Source organism: Stegostoma tigrinum, chromosome 38 (assembly GCF_030684315.1).
Source record: "Stegostoma tigrinum isolate sSteTig4 chromosome 38, sSteTig4.hap1, whole genome shotgun sequence".
Classification (NCBI taxonomy): Eukaryota; Metazoa; Chordata; class Chondrichthyes; order Orectolobiformes; family Stegostomatidae; genus Stegostoma; species Stegostoma tigrinum.
The window spans coordinates 22,109,211-22,129,717 of NC_081391.1; the positions used below are offsets into that span (position 1 = coordinate 22,109,211).

The following is a 20,507-nucleotide window of genomic DNA, read 5'->3' on the forward strand; positions in this document are numbered from 1 at the left end:
TTGTTTCACTTGTTTAAGACAAACAAACTGTGGTGAAAGGAAAATGAGGCACTGAATTGATGGGACACTGTCCAGTAACTCTTGGTAACCCAACTGCACTTACGCGATTGAAAAAAGAAGTAAAGGCAATGTAAAGAAAATCCTTTTAATATAGCAAGTGGTCAGAATGTGGAATGTGTTACCTGGTCAGGGTGGATTCACTTGTGATTTTAAAAAGGGGAATTGGTTCGTGATCTGGAAAGGCCACATTCACAGAACTACAGGGGAAACGGGCGGGGGAGGGGAAAAGTGAAACTTGATGAGTTTGCCTTTGCCATTGCCCTTGTAGAGACCAAGCCCAGGAGACTATGGGCCTGCTTCTGACTTGCAACCAATTGTGCAAGTGTAATATCTGCTGTCGTTTCGGAAATGCTACTTGGTGCACAGCTAGATCCCACAAACATTAACACAACGGTGACCGAGTCATCTTTGTTAGAGGATGAAGCTCAGACCTGGGCCTAAGTCACTGGGCCGCCAGCTTTTTGTCCTAATAGCAGCCACAGGAAAAAGGGAGTTTCTCCTTTGGGTTTGACCCCTCATCGAAGAAGGGGCTCCACAAACAGGGCAGCACACACCTGGAAGAACTCCGTCAGCCTGCAATTAATTCCTCAAACAATGAATGAGGTTTAAATTGACAGGGTAAGACCATTGGCCGTAAGATTATTGAAACTGTCTCACAGGATCCTCTTGTTGCTCATTTGAACATGAGCCTGATCCACAACTCTCACTTCTAACTAAAAGATTATGTTTTTTGACCAAAATGCCTGACTGTGCATTTATCAGATGAACAAGAAATAAGAGATCACAAGATAGATACAGGAAGAATTAGTTCAGCAATGACGGTCAGCTGTCTTATCCTCAGATCAGTAATAGTTTCAACTGTGGCACAGTAAGTGGTGATATATAAACTTTTCACTGTACTCATTGATTATACGTGACAATAAAAGTTAATTCATACATTCACTCTATGCCAAATATCCGCAGGTTGAAGCTGTAAGTCAGAGACTGGGCTCAGTCATGTAGTTGCTATGTGACTGGACTAGTAAAACAGGGCTCTGAACGAATAATCTGGTCATAATTGTTGAGCAGTTAGGAGCCTTGAAATTTGGCTAGTGAAACCCGGAATTTGAGAAAAAAAACTTAGTAACGGTGGCTGTGTAGCCAATGCATTGTCAGGAAAATCCCCCCTAGCCTCACTGATGTCCTTTCAGGAGCAACATCCATCCCCTTTATCCAAGATAACAAGGTGTAGAGTTGGATGAACACAGCAGGCCAAGCAGCATCTTAGGAGCAGGAAGGCTGACCTTGGTTTATATGTGACTTGTAACTGCCCTTTGAACAGGTCTGACAAGCCACTCAGCTGTTAAGAAGGGTGGCTCATGATAGACTTCTGTCAAACAATATATTAGCCTTTATAGTTATCATGGCGTCTCCGTGATAAGACTGTTGCTAATTAGAGTCAACTTGCCAACCAATCAGCATCCTCCTCCCATGCTCTTTTGATGTTGGTTTGCCCCTTGAATTGGTATTCTTGCTAAAAATCCTGATAGCTGGCCAGTTAGGCATTGGCAATAAATGCTGGCCTAGCCAGTGACACCCTCATCACATGAAGGAATAACTTAAAAAGGAAAGTACAACATAAAATTCTTGGCAGTTTTGAGAGAGCTCAGTCTTTGACAGTCGGACAGGCCTCCAGTTTTTGGAAGTTAGGGAAGGTCTCGGTTCTCAGTAGATGGACAGACCCAGGTCTTCAGCTGTGGTCTGCTCATGAAACTAAGAGGCCTTGGAATGAACAAAAAAAAATATTTGTCTTCGCTTTGTCACATTTTTTAACATATAATGTTTTTGTGGTAACTTTACGCATTATGCTGGTATTTTCACAGATACCAGTAACAACAAATTTCTATCCTTGAAAAAACATGTTGTTTCTCAGTTACTCAATAAACGAGAAAAAACAAAATGCTCAGTTGAAAGGCCTGACAACACCTGGGGGTTGGGGGAGAGGCAGTGTCAACATTTTTGAGTTTGATTGGACTATTGAAGAGAGAGATGGGAATATAATGGGTTTCATGTTCTCTCTCGACAGTGGTTTCAAGAGGATTTGGAATGCTTGCTAATGTGTTAGGGGCCCAGTCAGTTGTTAACCCTCAACCAATGTCGCCAAAACAGATTTTCTAGCCATTTATAGCATAGCTATTCAGAGCATCTTGCTGGGTATAAATTAACAGTTGTTTTCCAGGGTCAACTCTTCAAAAAGTGTTTTGCTAACACTGCTGTTCTTGAGGGAAATTTGATGGTATAAATGCAGACGTTGTTCCTTTATTTTCTAAGATGTTCTTAGTAATGAAAGGACCTGCGTTGTGCAATGTTTTATCAAACTTTCAGAAATCATCCAACTGCTTTTCACACTGCTATTAACCAATGGCTCTGTAGCTGAATTTGGTAACCATTTTGCCCAGATAAATAGAGCTAATGTGAACGATTAGATCTGTGGAGTGTGGAGCTGGAGGAACACAGTAGGCCAGACAGCATCAGAGGAGCAGGAAAGTTGACTTTTTGGGTTGGGACCCTTCTTCATTTCTGAAAGGTCTGCTGTGTTCCTCCAGCTCCACAATGTGTTATCTTTGACTCCAGCAACGATAGTTCTTACTATCTTTGATTAGATCCTTGGGGTTTCTTTTTTGTCTTTACTGCAGTAGAAGCTTTAATAGAGAAGGAGGAAAGTGCCTTGGGGATTTTTAAAGTGTAGGGGTGGAGATTATATATATTTGTTGTTCATAGCTGTTAGAATTAGGATGTGTGTCCTTGCAAATGTCCTAGTATTGCTGTGACAGTCTCAGATTTTCATTAACTGCCCTGTTGGCCTAACAATTTCAGCAAAATTGTTGAAATGTCCACATTTTCAGCTTTTCTCCCATTAGACAGTCTTTATACAATTATGTCAAATGTAACAAGGCAGTGACAATTAAGAATGTGACTGGAATATCACAGGGAAGATATATCCAAAAGGTGAGGGAGGGGATTCCTCGAGTGATTGACAGTTGACCAAGTGCTCTTGCAGAATTAATCCAGGCCATTTCTCGGCAGTATTGTTCAGCAACCATCAGCTCACTGAAACCAAATGATGTACTGAAAGTGGGTGCAACTTCAGGTCAAAGATGCTGAGGAGAAACAGCACTGTCTTAACTGAGGAAGGATTTACTTACCATAGTGGGAGTAAATAAAGGTTCACCACATTAGTCCTTGGGATGGTGAAATTGTCTTCTGAAGAGAGATTGAGGAGATCGGGTCTGTATTCCTTAGAGTTTTGAAGAATGAGGAGTGACCTAAGTCGTGTATGCAGGTACAGTTACAATGTTTAAAAGACTTTTGGATAAGTACATGAATAGGAAAAGTTTGGAGGGGCACGGACCAAGCGCAGGCAGGTGGGACTAGTTTAGTTTGGGATTATGGTCAGCATGGACTGGTCAGATCGAAGGGTCTGTTTCCATGCTGCATGACTTTATGACTGCTTTGTCACTCACAAAATTCTTGCAGGACTTGAGGAGATGGACATAGATAAGATGTCGCTTTTGGCTGATCCAGGGTACCCAGTCTCAGATAAGGAGTGAACTATTTAGGACTGAGAGAAGGAGGAATTTCGTCGCTTAGAAGGGAGTGAATGCTTGGAAGTCTCCAGCCCCGAGGGCTAAGGAGATGCAATCATTGAGCAGGTGCAAGGCAGAAAATGATGGATTTCAGGAGACTAAAGAAATCGAGGTATGTGGAGACAGTACCTGAAAGTAGCATTGAGCTAGATGATCAGCCATAATCCAAGTGAATGGCAGAACAGGCTCAATGAGCTGAATGGCCTGCTCTTGTTCTTATGTTATGTCTCCTTAATATGAAACTCAATATTAGGTGGGTTTGTGCTTTGACTTTTAAAAATCTGCAATCCTAATTAAAATACAGTTTTGAAAAAGTTTCATTTTCTATTGTTTTCAATGCTCTTATTTTTATGCAATTCCCCAAAGATCCTAACTGTTAAATGGGAAATTCAGTACAAATCAATCTGGATTATATCTTTTCTTAAGACTGGGTACCAATGTTATTGATCCCCTGCAGCACCTTCTACAGGTGGCCAATCTTTATGTATCTTGTTTGTCTGTCCCTTCTGTAATAGCTTGGTTCAACTTCTGCAACTCCCATGTTTCAATTTGGAAGTTGTATATTCAAGACCCGTGCCAGGTTAAGATTTGGTATGGAAATAGCACGGTTAATGTTGTAAAACTTCCCCAGGGTCCTTTGGAAGAGGATTATCAAAGAAAATTTGACAGCATTACACATATGGAGAAATTTGAGCAAATGATCAAAAGGCAAATCAAAGATTTAGGTTTTAAGTGTTTTTTAAAATATGCAATAGATTTTTATTTCATTCTCTGCATGAATGCTTAATGTTGGTGGAGCGACAGCTGATTGGAATGTTTGAACAGATATATGGGTGTGGTTCTTGACCCGATGATAAGTGAATTCATGGTAGCCCATGTCCTAGCCTCCTACTCCTCACACCAGGCCTTGTTATCGCATTGCCTGCCATTACACAGTACCTATAACCAGTTCTGAGGAAGGGTCATCAGATCCGAAACGTTGACTCTGCTTTCTCCTCTACAGATGCAGCCAGATCTGCTGAGCTTTTCCAGCAACTTTGTTTTTGTTCCTGATTTGCAGCATCCGCAGTTCTTTTGGTTTTTACCTATAATTTGTCACCAACAGTCCCCATTAACAACTATTCACCCTCCTAGTCAGATTGTTATCAACTCCTCTGTCTATCTAATTGCTCTTCTCTCTCTTCAGGCTCTATCCTATTGTTTACTCCCTACCCCAGCTCCCTCCCTACTTTCTGCATATAAGCTGACGTTTTCCCAGTTACCAGCAGTTCTGAGGAAAGGTCACCGGACCAGAAACATTAACTTTGACATTTTTCTTCACAGATGCTACCAGACCTGCTGAGCTTTCCCAGCAACCTCTGTTTTTGTTCCTGGTATGGGGCTTCGGTAAGCACAATCTCCAGCTCGAGATTTGGAGCCAGGTAGCTGTAGGATCTTAGAGATGGCATCAAATGTAGCTTTAGCAAATAAAAAAACAAAAGAACTGCAGATCTTGCAACCAGGGTTAAAAACAGAAGTTGCTGGGGAAGTTCAGCAGGTCTGGCAGCATCTGTGAAGAAAAAAAATATCTGGGTTAACGTTTTGCATCCTGTGACCCTTCCTCAGAACAGAGTTTTAGCGAAGCTCCCAGTCTGACTGTTCAGCCTCCGGCAAAGGGATGGTAATCATCAGCACTGGCCTACTGAAGTAGTTTCTAGGGGACTGGAGCTGAGACAACCCGGTACGTTGAGGAACGGGAATCAGACGCCCAAAGCCTAAGTCGCGATGCCCAGTAACCTTGCATGGTAGAGTGTGGGATCTTCCAATTTGGTTATCCCAGTCACCCCTTCTTACAGAAATGATTAACAACTTTGCCAGACTGATAGGTCCACAAACTGCAATGACCACTTCTTTGCAGCATTGAAACCCAAACCAACACATCTGTTATAGTCACCAATTGCAACAACATCTGTAAATCAGAGATAATGGGAACTGCAGATGCTGGAGAATTCCAAGATAATAAAATGTGAGGCTGGATGAACACAGCAGGCCAAGCAGCATCTCAGGAGCACAAAAGCTGACGTTTCGGGCCTAGGCCTGAAACGTCAGCTTTTGTGCTCCTGAGATGCTGCTTGGCCTGCTGTGTTCATCCAACATCTGTAAATCCATTGGATTTCCTGCACACATTTGCTTCTGTATGGGCATGATCTCGTTCTTCAAGAGTGATCCAGAAAGAAGACCCATTGATAGGGTTGGAGAAGAGATAAATTCCATCCAGAGTCTTGATTTTCATGTCTTTACCAAGCTTAGTTACTCAAATCCACTCCTTGATGGCATGAAGGCTCAGTGGGTAACACTGCTGCCTCACAGCACCAGGGACCCAGGTGTGACTTCACCCTCAAGCAACTGTCTGTGTGGAGCTTGCACATTCTCCCTGTGTCTGCATGGGTTTCCTCTGGGTGTCCTGGTTTCCTCCCACAATCCAAAGGTGTGTAGACTAAGTCAATTAGCCATGGGAAATGCAGGTTTACAAAGTATGGGTGGGATGCTCTTTGGAGAGTCAGTGTGGACTAGATGAGCTGAATAGCTTGCTTCCATACTGCAGGGACTTTACAAATATCTTCAGCCTTTCCACTGCGAGTGCCACATCCCCTAGCACAGCATTGGCCCTGCCCACAGGCCACCAGAGCTGAAGCCACTGTGGAAGCTCCCTCTACTGCTGGTGTCTTTAAGGAGTACCTTAACAGATGATATACAGAACTGATGATGTGACTGCCAATGGGCTGTTGAAAGTAAGGAAGCATAAGAGTCTAGAATTGAGGATCTTGGAGGGTTGTAGCAGGTTACAGAGATTGGATGGAGTGAGACCATGAATGGATTGGAATATAAGGATCAATCGTTAAACTGAGACATTACTTATCCAGGTGCCAGTGTAGGTCATGTGAGCACAGGGGTGAAGGGTGTGTGGGACTTGATACAAATTAGGTCATGAGTAATTCATCTAGGTTAAATGATGTCTGGCCGCCAGTAGGGAACTTTAACTGTATCGCCACCATCATTCCACCCCAGCTCTTCAAACTGATTATTTATCTGGTTGCAAGCTATGGGTTCTTGCTAAATGATGAATGGCTGTTGCAATGACTGAATAAATCAGAATTTTCGGTCAGATGAAAATCATGTTAACGTGCTTCTAATTATTCAGTAATCTCCAGTGATTTTGGACAAATGGAGTTTTCAGTTAAAGCAATAATGGGAGATGTGGGATAATTGAACTCAGTATTCAGAAGTAATTCAGCATCTATTTTAAGCTTTATACTCTGACCTCATCTTTCAACTTCTATTAGCCCTTCTGCTACCACAGTTCAAACAAACTCCCTCTTGAAATATTCCGTGTGGTAGTTGCTCTGGTCTGTTCATGTGGAAGTGTAGTGCCTCCACTTGGTGGAAATATGTAGCTACAGGGTGACATGTTTACAGAGGTGAGGACTATTAGAGATACAGAGTCTGATATTCATAACGCTTTTGAGAAAAATTAACAGGAATTCCATGCAGAGGTAATAGTTAATATGTTATTACAGATCAATTAGATCAAGTGACTTTATTCATTTAAAAATCAAGAGGTGATTTTCATCAATTGTAAAACATTGAGCCAAACCATCCTGTTTTTGAGTATGCAGGAAACCGACTGGGCATGTTAGGGCAACCCAAGTACAGACATGAGCTGAAATTTTACAAATTCTAAGGCAGCAGAGGATAAACCCACCTCCCCAACCACTCTCCTTCTGCGCTTCTTGTAGAACAGTAGGTCATATCCTCCACTCTCCTGGCCAGCTCTCATCGCAGGGTGAAGACAATTTTCAAGCATCCAAATGTGGTCATAGTAGGAAAGCCTCCTGGGTATGTAGGGGAATCTATTTTCAGTCACTGGGGCTTAGTTTAAAACTGGAGCCAGATTTTTCAGCGATGACATTAGGAAACAGTAGGACATGCAAAAGTTTGCAGAAACCATCTGCTGTTGCAATCCTCATTCACGTTCTCTCACTCACTCTGGTCTTCCTTATTCCAACATACCTCTGGCTGATCTCCTATATTTTACATTTTGTAATCTTAAGCTCATCAAAAATTCTGCTGTTATGTTTTAACTCACAGCAATGTCTGTTGACTCCCAGTCAAGCAACATTTTAATTTTAAAATGGATTCTCCTTCTTATTTCCAAATCCCTCAAATGCTATCTACCTCACTGTCTTTCTAATCCTCCCCAGCTCCACAACTGTCTAAGAGATTTATCTTCCTTAAATTCTAGTCCCGTGTGAATCCTGAACTTTAATTGCATTGGTGGTTGGACTTTCAGTTTCCTGGACCCTCAAACCTTTGATACACTTCTTAAACCTCTCCGCCTCTCTAACTCACTATCCTCCTTTAAGACACCCCTCTGATCCCATCTCCTTAGCCTTTAGTCACTTGACCTAATATCTCCTTCTGAGGCTCGGCATCATACTTCCTTTTATAATGCTCCCGTGACACTGTTTAATTGTTTTTTTAAAAAATAAAAGTATTTAAAAATAGGTTGTTCTTGTTTCTATATTGCAGAAGTTTTGGTAACTTTCAAAATTCATATGAATTTTCTAAGAATATAGATTCAGGAAAACATTTGGCTCCACAGAGAATATTTATTTAATGCCTTAATATTTCCTTCAAGCATGAAAAGAGATTGGATATACAGGGATTATTTTCCTTGGAACAGTAGAGACCTCGGTGGGGGCATGACTGAGATATATAAAATTATAAGCAGCATAGACAGGAAGGAATAAATAAAACAAAGAACTGTGGATGCTGAAGATCTGGAAAAAAAGTCATAAATTTTTGAAGAAACTCAGCAGGTCTGACAGCATCTGTGGAGAGAAAGTAGAGTTCAGAGACCCTTCCTCAGAATAGACCCTTCCTCTGAACAAGGGTCATTGTACTCGAAACATTAACACTGCTTTCTCTCTATAGATGCTGCCAGACCGGATGAGTTTTGGATAGGAAGGCACTTGTGGAAGGGACAATAACCAGGGGGCATGAATTTAAAGTAAGGGGCAGTAGGTTTAGAGGGGATGTGAGGAAAAAGATTCACTCGAGATGGTGGTAGGAATCTGGAACTCACTGTTTCTAAGAGTGGTAGAGGTAGAAACTCTCATAACACTTAAAAACTATTTAGATGTCCAGCTAACTGAGGGTTGCACAATGATGCCAACAGTGTGAATCACTTCCTGCACCTGCCGAGATTACATGCAGGACTCTCCTCCTCTACTTCTCCCCTCGCTTAAGGCATGGTGACCCTGAGGTTAAACCACTACCCGTCATCTCTTACAGATAATGCAAATACTTTTATTTAGATGTGCACTTGGCGATGTCAGGGCATACAAGGCTATGAGCTAAGTGCTGATTTATAGGATTAGAATAATTAAGTTGTTGTTTTTGACTCAATGTAGCGAAGGGTTCTTATCCAACCTGAGACCTCTGTAATGAAGTGTGAAGCTGGATGAACACAGCAGGCCAAGCAGCATCTCAGGAGCACAAAAGCTGTTTGGCCTGCTGTGTTCATCCAGCTTCACACTTTATTATCTTGGATTCTCCAGCATCTGCAGTTCCCATTATCTCTGTGACTCTATACTGGTGCCCTTTCCCATTGTAGGCCTTCAATAGATTTTTAAAATCTAAATTTATCTAATTTTTAAGAATCTGTTGTTGATGGAAGGGACTGCATCACTTGAAACTGCATTGAATGCGGGGGAGGGAACTGTAGCAAAAAAGTTTACAGAGCTGCGCGTGCGCGGGCGGTTGTTAGGGAGCGGCGGCGGTTGCTAGGGGACGCGAAGGTATCCCGGCGTACCTCGGGAAAGTGAAGGCCTGTAGCCAGGGGGGGGGGGTCCGGTTTCTCAAGATGGCGGCTACTGTACAGCTCCTGTGCCTGGCAACTAGCAGTGGCGTGCCTCTGTATTGCAGAAGTAAGGGGGAGAGTAGGCAGGTAACCTCACTCATGTTACATTCTTTGCAGTGCATTGTCTTCTCTTCGTTTTCTACAACAAAAAAAAACTTTTTTTTGTTTGCTATTTAAATAAAGACCATAAAGCCATATGGAATAACCACAGGAGTAGGCCGTTGGGCCCTTCTAGCATGCTTCACCATTCTAAAGGTTCATGGTTGATTCCTCACGCCCATTTTTCCCCATAGTCCTTGAATCCCTGACTGACTGTCTATCCTCTCCAGTTAAACCACTGCCATTCAGCTCTCTCTCTCTAATGGGACAGTATCCATCTCATCTGGTTGGACTATGGCAACTTTGGCTTTGGGAATTAGTTAGCCCAGTTGGCTGGATGAACACGGCAGGCCAAGCAGCATCTTAAGGGTCTAGGCCCGAAACGTCAGTCTTCCTGCTCCTCTGATGCTGCTTGGCCTGCTGTGTTCATCCAGTTCTACACCTTGTTATCTCAGATTCTCCAGCATCTGCAGTTCCTATTATCTCTTATGGCTGGATGACTGTTTTGTAGCACAGATTCAATTTCCACACCAAGTGATATTACCATGATAGATTCTCCTTCTCAACTTTTACCCTGACCTGAGCTAGTGGTGACCCTCAGGTTAAACCCCCACCAGTCGCTTTTCTGCAATGAGAGAACAGCCCCATAGTCTGATAAGACGGTGGCAGCTTTATGCACAGCTTTCTGTGGTGAGGAGCGCCAAAGACACTCAAACCTCAGAGGAGAAAATAAAAGCAAGAAACATTGGGGGCTTGCACTCAGGAATTACTCAATGCAATTTCAAACAATTTTGAAGATGCTACTGTCCTGAAGAAGGGCGGAGACATGGGGAATAATTTTTTGAGTGGCATGGTGACTCAGTGGTTAGCACTGCTGCCTCACAGTGCCAGGGACCTGGGTTCAATTCTACCCTTGGGTGACTGTCTGTTTGGAGTTTGCATGTTCTCCCTGTATCTGTGTGGGTTTGCTCTAGGTGGTCTGATTTCCTCCCACAGTCCAAAGATGTGCAGGTTGGGTGGATTGGCTATGCTAAATTGTCTGCAGTGTTCAGAGATGTTTAGGTTAGGTGGGTTATGAGGGTTGGGTCTGGGTCTGGGTGGGATGCTCTGAGGGTCAGTGTGGACATGTGGGCTGAAGGGCCTGTTCCACACTGTAGGGACTCTGTGAAATTCAGTGAGAGAGAGGGTACAAAGAGAAGGAAAGTCTGAAGCCCTTAATTAGGACGGCCCGAAATGTTGACTTTCCTACTCCTCGGATGTGGTCTAATCTGCTGTGTTTTTCTAGCTCCACATTTATTGACTCTAGCTTCTGACATCTGTAGTTCTTACCGTCTCTAGGGTACAAAGGGAATACTGATTTGGTAATATGGTTTTGTTAGTGGTGTGCCCACTGTGCTGCTGCATATGCCAAGCCTGACCATCCATTTAGTATAAATGGTAACTGGCTGGCCATTTTATTGAATGAAAATGGGGGCAAGAATTAAATGCCACAACAAATGTTTTGGACATCATGCTGACAAAACCAGTATTTATCCCTCATTTCTCTGAAGAAGGTGGTGGTGAGACATGTCCATGCAGGGCAAGTTACTGTTTTCGAGGCAGTCCTCAAAGTTGTGATGCAAGATTAACCAATTGTATCTTCTAGCCGTGATGGCAAGGAACTTGCAAGAGCCGGTGTTTCCATTTGCATTTTCTGCCCTTGTCCTCGGTAGTGGAGGTATTTATTTTAGTTGGTCATGGGATGTGGTGTCACTGGCTGGGCAGCCTTTATTGCCTACCCTAGTTGCCCTTGAGAAGATGGTAGTCAGCTGCTTAGCTGGTTTCTTGAACTGTTGCCATCTGTTTGGGTTGAACCGCACACATAGTGCTGTTCGGGAGGCAATTCCAGTATTTTGACCCAGCACCAGTAAAGGATCAGGGATAAATTTCCAAGTCAAGATTACAATTGGCTTGGGGGTGGGGGGGTGGTGGACTTGCAGGTGGTGATGTTCCCGTGCCTCCACTGCCCTTGTCCTACTTGATGACAGTGATCATGGGTTTGGAAGGTACTATCTAAGAAGCCCTGATGAATTTCTGCAGTGCATCTTGTAGGTAGTACACTCTCACCATGGTACACTAGTGAGAGTGAATACTTAAGTGATTTGGTTGCTAATAAACTGAACTGATGAAGGGGTCAACTCTATGACTCTGGAAGGCACCTGGATGGATACATGAATAGGAAGTGTGTAGAAGGATGTGGGCCAAATACTGGCAAATGGGACTAGATTAATTTAGGATACCTGGTTAGCATGGATGAGTTGGACCAAAGAGTCTGATTCTGTGCTCTATAACTCTATGACTGCCCAGTGCTGCTCCGTAGTTGGCAATATAAGTATAGGAGATGGCTATTGAAATTAATCACAGCTGATCTGCACCTTAAATCCACCTACAAACCCCTATTGCTTAATATCTTTGCCTAACAAAAATTGAACAACCTTAGTTTCTGACATTTTTAATTGAACCCCAAAAAGCTTTTTCGTTTTGGTGAGAGAGTTTCAGAATTCTACTATCCCTTTATTTACTCTTAAAAATGTATTCTCCTCCTGGACGTGGATAACACTGACTAGGCTTGCTTTGTTCAACCAATCCTAATTGCTCTGGAGAACATGGTAGTGAGCTGCCTTCATTAATCACTGTAGTGCACGAGATATAGAGACGCCCACAGTGCTGTTAAGACGGGAGTTCTGATATTTTGGTTCGACCGACAATGAAGGACAAGTGATAACCATTCCAAATCAATGTAGTTTATGGCTTGAAAGGGAGCATGCAGATGATGATGTTCCCATGTATCTGCCGTCTTGTCCTTCAAAGTGGTAGAGCTTGCAGGTTTGGAAGATGCTGTCAGTGGAGCCTTGTTTACTTGTAAGTGCATCTTGCAGATGGCATGCACTGTTACTATTGTCCAACTGTGGTGAGGAAGTGAATGTTGAATGTGGTAGATGGGATACCAGTCAAACAGCATACTTTGTCCCAGATAGTGTTGAGTTTCTTGAGTGTTAATAGACCTGAACTAATGCAGATAAGTGGAAAGTATTCCATCACATTCCTGACTTGCTCCGTGTAGATGATGGCTGGGCAGTGAAGGAGTGGGGGTGGGAGCCTTATGCAGTGAGATCCTTGCTGCAGAATTTGCATATAAACATACAAGAGCAAGAGATAACAAGGTGTAGAGCTGGATGAACACAGCAGGCCAAGCAGCATCAGAAGAGCATGAAGGCTGATGTTTCGGGCCTAGACCCTTCTTCAGAAATGGGGGAGGGGAAGGGCATTCTGAAATAAATAGGGAGAGAGGGGGAGTCGGATAGAAGGTGGATACAGCAAGAGCAAGTTCCTCAAACCTGCCTCACCATTCACTCAAATCATGGCTGACTCGAATACTCCTCAATCCCATCTGTACACCTGATGACCTTTTATCATCCCCCTTGCTTACCAAGAATCTTCATCTTACCTTGGTCTTAAGAATACTCAAAGACCCAGCTTCCACTGCCTTTTGACTTTTTTTTCTAGCCTCAGACCTGCACTATTAGCATGTTCTTGTGTGAAGAAGTGCTTGCTGATGTTACCCCTAACAGGCTGAGCTCTAGTTTTGCCGGTGTACCTTCCAAACTGTCCCATCATAGAACATCATTTGTCTCTCTGGAAACGTTCTTTCCCATTGAGGGAGAGTCGAGAACCAGAAAACATAATCTCAGTTTAAGGGGTTACCTGTTTAAGATCAATAAGGAGAAATTTCTTCTGTCAGGGGATAGTGAATCTGGAATTCTTTACCACAGAGGGCTGTCGAGGCTGGGTCATTAAATATGTTCAAGGCTGAGATGGACAGATTTCTATTCATTATGAAAATCAAGGATATGGTTGGGGGGAGGAGCAGAAAGTGGAGTTCAGCATCACCACATCGACCATGATCTTATTGAATGGTAGAGAACAGGCTAAATGACCTACTTCTACTCTGAGATCATGTAGACTTATGAATCCCATCGGATCTTTCAGTTATTTTAAACACTGGGATCAAGTTGGCTGGAAAAGTTTTAATGGCCTGAATGGAGTTTCTGTATTTCAGTCAGTCCCTTTTGTTTTGCAGCTTCCGTTCTCGGTTATTGGCTCTTTGAATGGAGTGCACATGTTTGGGAGTAACCAGGATATTTTTCTAACCAGCACCTGTACTGACAACACCAGGGTCTGTTGGAGAGTTTTCCACGACAGGTAAGGTAGAACAAAGGTCCAGGGATCCATTCCGGGTTTTGTTCTGTGTGAGACACAAATGCACTGCAAGATCATATTTAAAATTAATTTAAAACAAAAGTTGATGACCAATTTCCTTATAGTTGTATTCACTGATCTGTTCAAACATGTTACAATACACCTCCTGAGCAAGTGGGACTTGAAACCTGATCTCTGGCCTAGAGGTAGGGACACAGCCACAGTACCGTGAGACCCACACAAATTGTCTTCATAAACTTTTCTTAATGGGAAAGGAGCTGCTCCGTGTCCAGGAATAACAGGACAAGAGAATTTGAGAGCAGCTGTGTTGGAGGTTTTCACAATCATCAGGGTTCTGGATGGGGAGAGACCATTCCCATTGGCAGAAGGGCCAAGAACACAAGGAGTTAGATTTAAGGTGAATCCTGAAAAAAACATTGTGACATGAGGAAAAAATGTAGCAAGTGATTAAGATCTGGAATGTGATGGAAGCAGATGCAATCATGGCTTTCAAAAGAGAATTGGGCATTTGTCAGATGGTGAAAATTTGCTGGATGACATGAAAATTGTTGGGTGAGTGGGGCTGGGTAAGTTGCTCTAGCAGAGAGCTGGCACACATGTAATGGGATGAATGGCCTTACTATGTGCTATAAACATCCTGTGGTTCTAATTACATTCTAAAAAACATTTTTCTGGATTTTTTCCTGTTTGTGTTACCTGGGCCTTTTTGAAGGGAGTAAGGAAAAGGATTCCTTTTCTGAAGAAAAGATTCTGAAATACGTCACCAGACCTGAAACGTTAACTCTGTTTTCTCTCCGCCACTGCTGCCAGATCTGCTGGATTTTTACAATTTCTGATGTTTTTTCTGTTTTCTAGCATCTGCAGTCTTTGTTTTCTAGTTTAGAAAAGGAAATGTTTACTGCTGCAGGACCTCATTTTAAAAAGTCTAACCCATCTGTTAAAGAGATATGGTGCCTCCAGTCCAACTACCAAATTTTCCTGTCCACCTTTTTTGTACATCATTGAAAAAACTTGCAGTCTAAGTTAACCATCAGCTGTTGCAGGTTTTCTCACTTCCCAGATATGATCAAGTAGTGCCCAAAATAATCCCAATTTCTAATAACAGTAACAGCAATTTGCATTTAACAGAGCTTTCATTTTTAAAAATTAATTCAACAGATGTGGGCCTTGCTGGCTGGACCAGCATTTATTGCCTATGTAAAATGCCCCTGATAAGGTCATGGTGAGCTGCCTTCTTGAACTGTTGCAGTTTGTACAATGTCAGGACACCCACAGCTCTGTTACAGGAGGGAATTATCATAGCGTCATAGAATCCCTACAGTGTGGAAAGAGGTCATTCGACCCAGCAAATCCATACCAATCCTCTGAAGGGTATCCTGCCCAGCCCCACCACCACACCCTATTCCCCTAATTCCACACATTACTGTTGGCCAATCCACCAACTCACCCATCTTTGGACTGTGCGAGGAAACTAGAGCAACCAGATAAAACCATGCAGACGTGGAGAAAATGTGCAAACTCCTTATGGACAGTAGCCCGAGGGTGGAATTGAACCCAGGTCCCTGGCACTGGGAGACAGCAGTGGTAACCACTGAGCCACTGTGCAGCCAGGACTTAGATCCAGCGACAGTGAAGGAATTGTGGCGGTATTAATGTTGTAATATATCCCAGAAGCAATTATCAAAGTTTGACACTATGTCATAAAGAATCAAATTAATGCCAGTGACTAAAAATTTAGCAAAGGATATCATTTTAGAGAGCATCTTAAAAGAGAGAGGTTTAGCAAGGTGTTTCTAGTGAGGTGAGGGTCTGGGCAGTTAAAGGCTTTGTAGGTTGTGCACTATTGGGCTCTCTAGAGCAGATGGTTCCGTGCTTTATTTGAGATTATATTTTCGTAGAGGTGCAAACTGTGGAATAAGTTCATGTTCAGTGACCAAAGTGGGGCTACTTTGGGCAGCATGGTGGCTCTGTCGTTAGTGCTGCTACCTCACAGTGCCAGGTCCAAGTTCAGTTGCAGTCTTGGGTAACTGTGTGGAGTTTGCGCATTCTCTGTGTCTGAGAGGGCTTCGTCTGTGTGCTCCAGTTTCCTCCCACAGTCCAAAAATGTGCAGCTTAGGTGAATAGGTCGAGCTAAATTGCCCTATCGTGTCCAGGGATGTGCAAGCTAAGTAGGCTATGGTAAATGTGTGGTTCTGCGGATAGGGTGGAATGCTATTTGGAGAGTTGCTGCAGACCAGATGGGCCTAATGGCCTCTATCAGAACTGGCATTACTAGTTGCTTGCCAGTGACTCCCTATTGTAGAATATGTCGCTATCAGTTGAACTCGGGGCGTTGATGATGACCCAAAAATAGCTCACTGATGCTTATGGCTTTGGCACAGAGGGTGAAGATTGGAAACTTGGACGAGGCACTGGAGGCCAGATGGTCCATGGTGTTCAGGAGGCGAGAGGAGAACAGTGACAATTATAAGACAATAGAAAATTCAGTTAAAGAAATACATATTTTGTTTTGCACAGCACTCAATGTATGTGTTCGAGAGATGTTAGCCATCTTTCCAGAAACAGCTACGCAAACGATGTGTCGCAGATGTGGTACATATTGTTCTAACAGCTTGTTTCCATGTTACACAGCATCACACTCATTGCCATGTCCTCTGAGGAAGATGCAAGTGACCTTTACCTTAGCCACCTGTTGGACAACGTCTTCAGTGCCATGGTGAGTCCGCTGGGCAGTGTCTTATTTGAATTGGCAGAGTTTTAAAAAGAAACCTATATCAAACTTGATGGACAGTAAGGGTTAGGAAAAGACCCTGTGATTTATTCAACCTCTCAGATGTCCTTGTCCTGCTGCCCAGCTTTTTATTATGTGCAATGGCACTGTTACTGTTGCTAGAGAGGTTAATGTAGAAAATGGGGGAACTGCAGGCGTGGCACAGTAATTGCTGCCTTTATCATCTGTGGCTCAGTTTTTAGTGCTGTCACTTCCAAATTGGAATATTATGGTTCAAGACCCATGCCACCAGCGATATCAGCACAAAATTACCAGCTGAGTACTCAGAGGCTGCTGCATTGTCTGGTGTGTCATTTCCAGATGAAACTTTAAACATGTCTGCCTTCTAGAGTAGTTGTAAGAGACTGCCTAACATTAATTTGAAGAAAGATACAGGAAGTTTGACAATATTTAACCCTGAGTTGGTATCCCTAAAAGGGCCGATTTCCATGTTATCGTTCATTATTGTTCATCGGAGCTTGCTATGTGCAAATTGGCTGCCATGTTCCAACAGATCCCACCCTTAAGAATTGCTTCATTGGTTGTAAAGCACTCTGGAACATGCTGAGGTTATGAAAGGTGCTAAATCTTTGCTCTAGATTTGGGATAGAGGCAGCCTGCCGGCTATCAGATGCGACTTCTTTGATGCCAGTAACAGATGTTCGACATAGAGGGTGGTCTTATCCATGCCACTAACAATGCTCAATCAGAAAAGGTCAAATTTGAACTGAAAATAACGTTTGACGTATGGGCTGCTCGGCATGAGCTGTGGATGACTGCTGTGATTGTAGCATTGTAATTGTATTTCTTAGCCCAGTTCTTCCTTTGATGTTTAGAATTTTCATCCTTGTATTCAGAACCCTGCATGGCTATATGCCTTCCAATTTCTGTTACCTAGTTCAGCTTCACAACATGGAGGCACAGCCTAATGCAGATGGTATAAAAGCAAATTGTTGTAAACGCTGTAAATCTGAAAACAAATCAAATAATGCTAGAAATGTTCAACTGTTCAAGCAGTATTTTAATAGAATGGAGCAAAATGGAAAGCTTCTGGTCAATAATGCTGCACATAAGTGTTCTAATTATAGATCACTGATCCTGAACATTAACTCCTCTTCGCTCCAAAGATGCTGTCAGATCAGCTGAGTGTTTTCTTGTAATCTAAATGGTTGCTTGGTAGGACAGAATCCGACTCGCTGAGAAAGGGACAGCGTTGGAGTCTTTCAGCTTGCACTCATCAGGTCACACGCAGGAATACCAAACCAAGAAGGAAGAACAATTCATCCTGCATGAGAGGAAGGTGCTGATTGGGGTTGGCAAGTGGACTCGGGTAGAGACGTTACGGTGGAGAATGTACCAGAGGACAATTAATTGGGTTCTGGGGAAGGGTCATCTGACCCGAAACGTTAACTCTGATTTCTCTTCACAGATGCTGCCAGGCTTGCTGAACTTTTCCAGCAATTTCGGCTTTTGAATTAATTGCCAAGCTTTAGTGTGTAAACAATCCAACAATTGGCAGTGAACCCCCTCGTCCCGCAGAATTTTTGGGGCAGCAAGATGGCAGTGGTTAATGCTGCAGCCTCACGGCATTAGGGGGCCAGGTTAGATTCCAGCGACTGTCTATCTGGAATTTGTACAATTTCCCTGTGTCTGTGTGCGTTTCCTCCGGTTGCTTTGGTTTCTTCCTATAATCTAAAGATGTGTCGGTTAGGTGGATTGGCCATACTAAAAAAAATTGCCCTGTAGTGTCCAAGATGTGCAGGTTAGGTGGGTTAACGTGGTGAAAAAACCCATGTGGGGTTTCAGGAAATGGATGGAGGGGTGTTGGTTGGTCTGAGTGGGATGCTGTTTGGGGGGGGTTGGTGCAGACTCAATGGACCGAACGGTCTATTTCTGCACTGTAGGGATTCTGTGATTCTATGATTCTATCTCTTGTTGCCCTGGAGAAGGTGGCGAAAAACTACCACTTTGAATCCATTTGTGCACCCATAGTGCTGTTAGGCAGGAACCTAGACCATAACCATCAGTAGTAAGAGCAAAAGCAGGTCTTTCAAGTAAGTGAGTCTGTTCCCGCATTCAGTTAGATTATGGCTGATCTGATCATTCACAATTCCACCTTCCTACCTTTTCCCCATAACCCTCAATTCCCTTACTGACTAAAATCTGTCTATTTCAGTCTTACATAGTCCTGCAATTTTGACCCAATGACACTGAAGGAACTTGCTTAATAATAAAGGCTTGTGTTTTTGTAGCCAGGTCAGTGTCTTGCTATTGCATCAAGTCCATGAGGGTCTCCGAAAAACAAACCTAACAGTTGTGCTCGCATTCATTTATTGCCTTTGTCGTTCTAGATATTAGAGGATGCCAGTTTTGGATTGAGCTGCTGTGTATCTTGTAGACAGTACTCACCGCTGCTGTTGTATGTGTTGGTGGTGGAGGGAATGTATGTTAAAGTGGTGGATGTGGTGCCAATCGAGTGGGCAGCTTTGTCCGATATGGTGTCAAACTTCTTGAGTGTTGTTGGAGCTGCGCCCCATCCAGGGCAAGTCAGGAATATTTCATCACACTCCTGACGTATGCCTGTAGATGGTGGATAGGCTTTGTAAAGTCAGGGGGTAAGTCACTCTCTACAGAATTTCCCAGCCTCTGCATTGTACTGTTGGAGCTGTATTTGTACAGGGAGCCCCTGTCAGACTGAAAACTGTTACTTATTGGCTTTGATAGAACATAACTTTTTGCTTCTGATTTTGGAAGGTGCTGGTGATTGGTTTGGATGATCTGGTGAATCTTAAAAATGTGGAACGATTGAAGCGGGAACTGCGGGTGAGTAAGACTGTGGAATGATGTGTTTCGTTTTTAACCAGGCCTCTATGGGAGTTGGAAGGTTGTAGGTTCAGAACCTACTTTGTAGATCTGACTGCAAAACGTAGACTGACATTTCTAATAAACTATGTACCTGTATGCCATCCTGAGTGAGTCTGTTCCCGCATTCAGTTAGATTATGGCTGATCTGATCATTCACAATTCCACCTTCCTACCTTTTCCCCATAACCCTCAATTCCCTTACTGACTAAAATCTGTCTATGAAGATGCAATGACACTATTTCAAGACAGAGCAAGAGATTCTACCTGACATCCCTTGGCCAGTCATGTTAAACTAGCCATTTATGTCCCCTTGACCTGCCCGTCCTCCCCGTACTGACCTATCCCCTCCCTACCACCCCCCCCAATACTCTCCTTTCCACCTATCTTCTCCTCTATCCATCTTTGGTCTGCCTCCCCCTCTCTCCCTAATTATTTCAGAATCCTGTCCCCATTTGGGTCTAAGCCTGAAACGTCAGCTTTTGTGCTCCTAAGATGCTGCTTGGCCTGCTGTGTTCATCCACCTCCACACTTTGTTATCTCTCATTTATGACATTGTTGCTCGTGTGTTGACCAAGATTCCAGGTCCTGATCCTGATCTTTGACTGGCTGTCATGCAACAGGAGGGTGACTGGAGGTGCATCAAGAGCGTGTGACATATTTTCTAATCAACCTGCTCATACTTTTTATTGTACACCACTGGAGCAGATGGACGTTGACTCTGGACCACCTGGCTCAGAGGTAGAGATACTACCACTCCACCACAGGAACCCACCAACAGCACATGATTCTCAGTTGGAGTTAGAACTGTAACAGGCCACATGGTTCTGACAGTCCGGTCAAATCATCATAGTACAGCTTCTGGTTAAATTGAAGATAGCTAATGAGTTGGGAAGCATATTTGAATGGAGTGCAGCTTAACATTTCT

At 43.3% G+C, this 20,507-nt stretch overlaps 1 protein-coding gene and 1 pseudogene across 2 annotated transcripts in view; one reads left to right on the forward strand and one right to left on the reverse strand.

The window, feature by feature from the left end:
• Positions 1 to 4,425: 4,425 nt before the first annotated feature.
• On the reverse strand, positions 4,426 to 7,503 carry LOC125447027 (small ribosomal subunit protein uS5-like; annotated as a pseudogene).
• Positions 7,504 to 9,567: 2,064 nt separating this feature from the next.
• fuz (fuzzy planar cell polarity protein) overlaps positions 9,568 to 20,507 on the forward strand; it is a 55,730-nt gene continuing 44,790 nt past the window's right edge. Inside the window, exons 1-4 of one of the 2 annotated variants that reach the window (XM_048521164.2) lie at positions 9,568 to 9,675; positions 13,808 to 13,929; positions 16,579 to 16,663; positions 19,472 to 19,540. In XM_048521164.2, coding sequence (XP_048377121.2) covers positions 9,592 to 9,675; positions 13,808 to 13,929; positions 16,579 to 16,663; positions 19,472 to 19,540 — 360 coding nt within the window. In that variant the 5' untranslated portion in view covers positions 9,568 to 9,591. Of the gene's footprint in view, positions 9,676 to 13,807; positions 13,930 to 16,578; positions 16,664 to 19,471; positions 19,541 to 20,507 lie in introns of those variants that run through there. The other variant, XM_048521166.2, reaches the window with a different exon arrangement.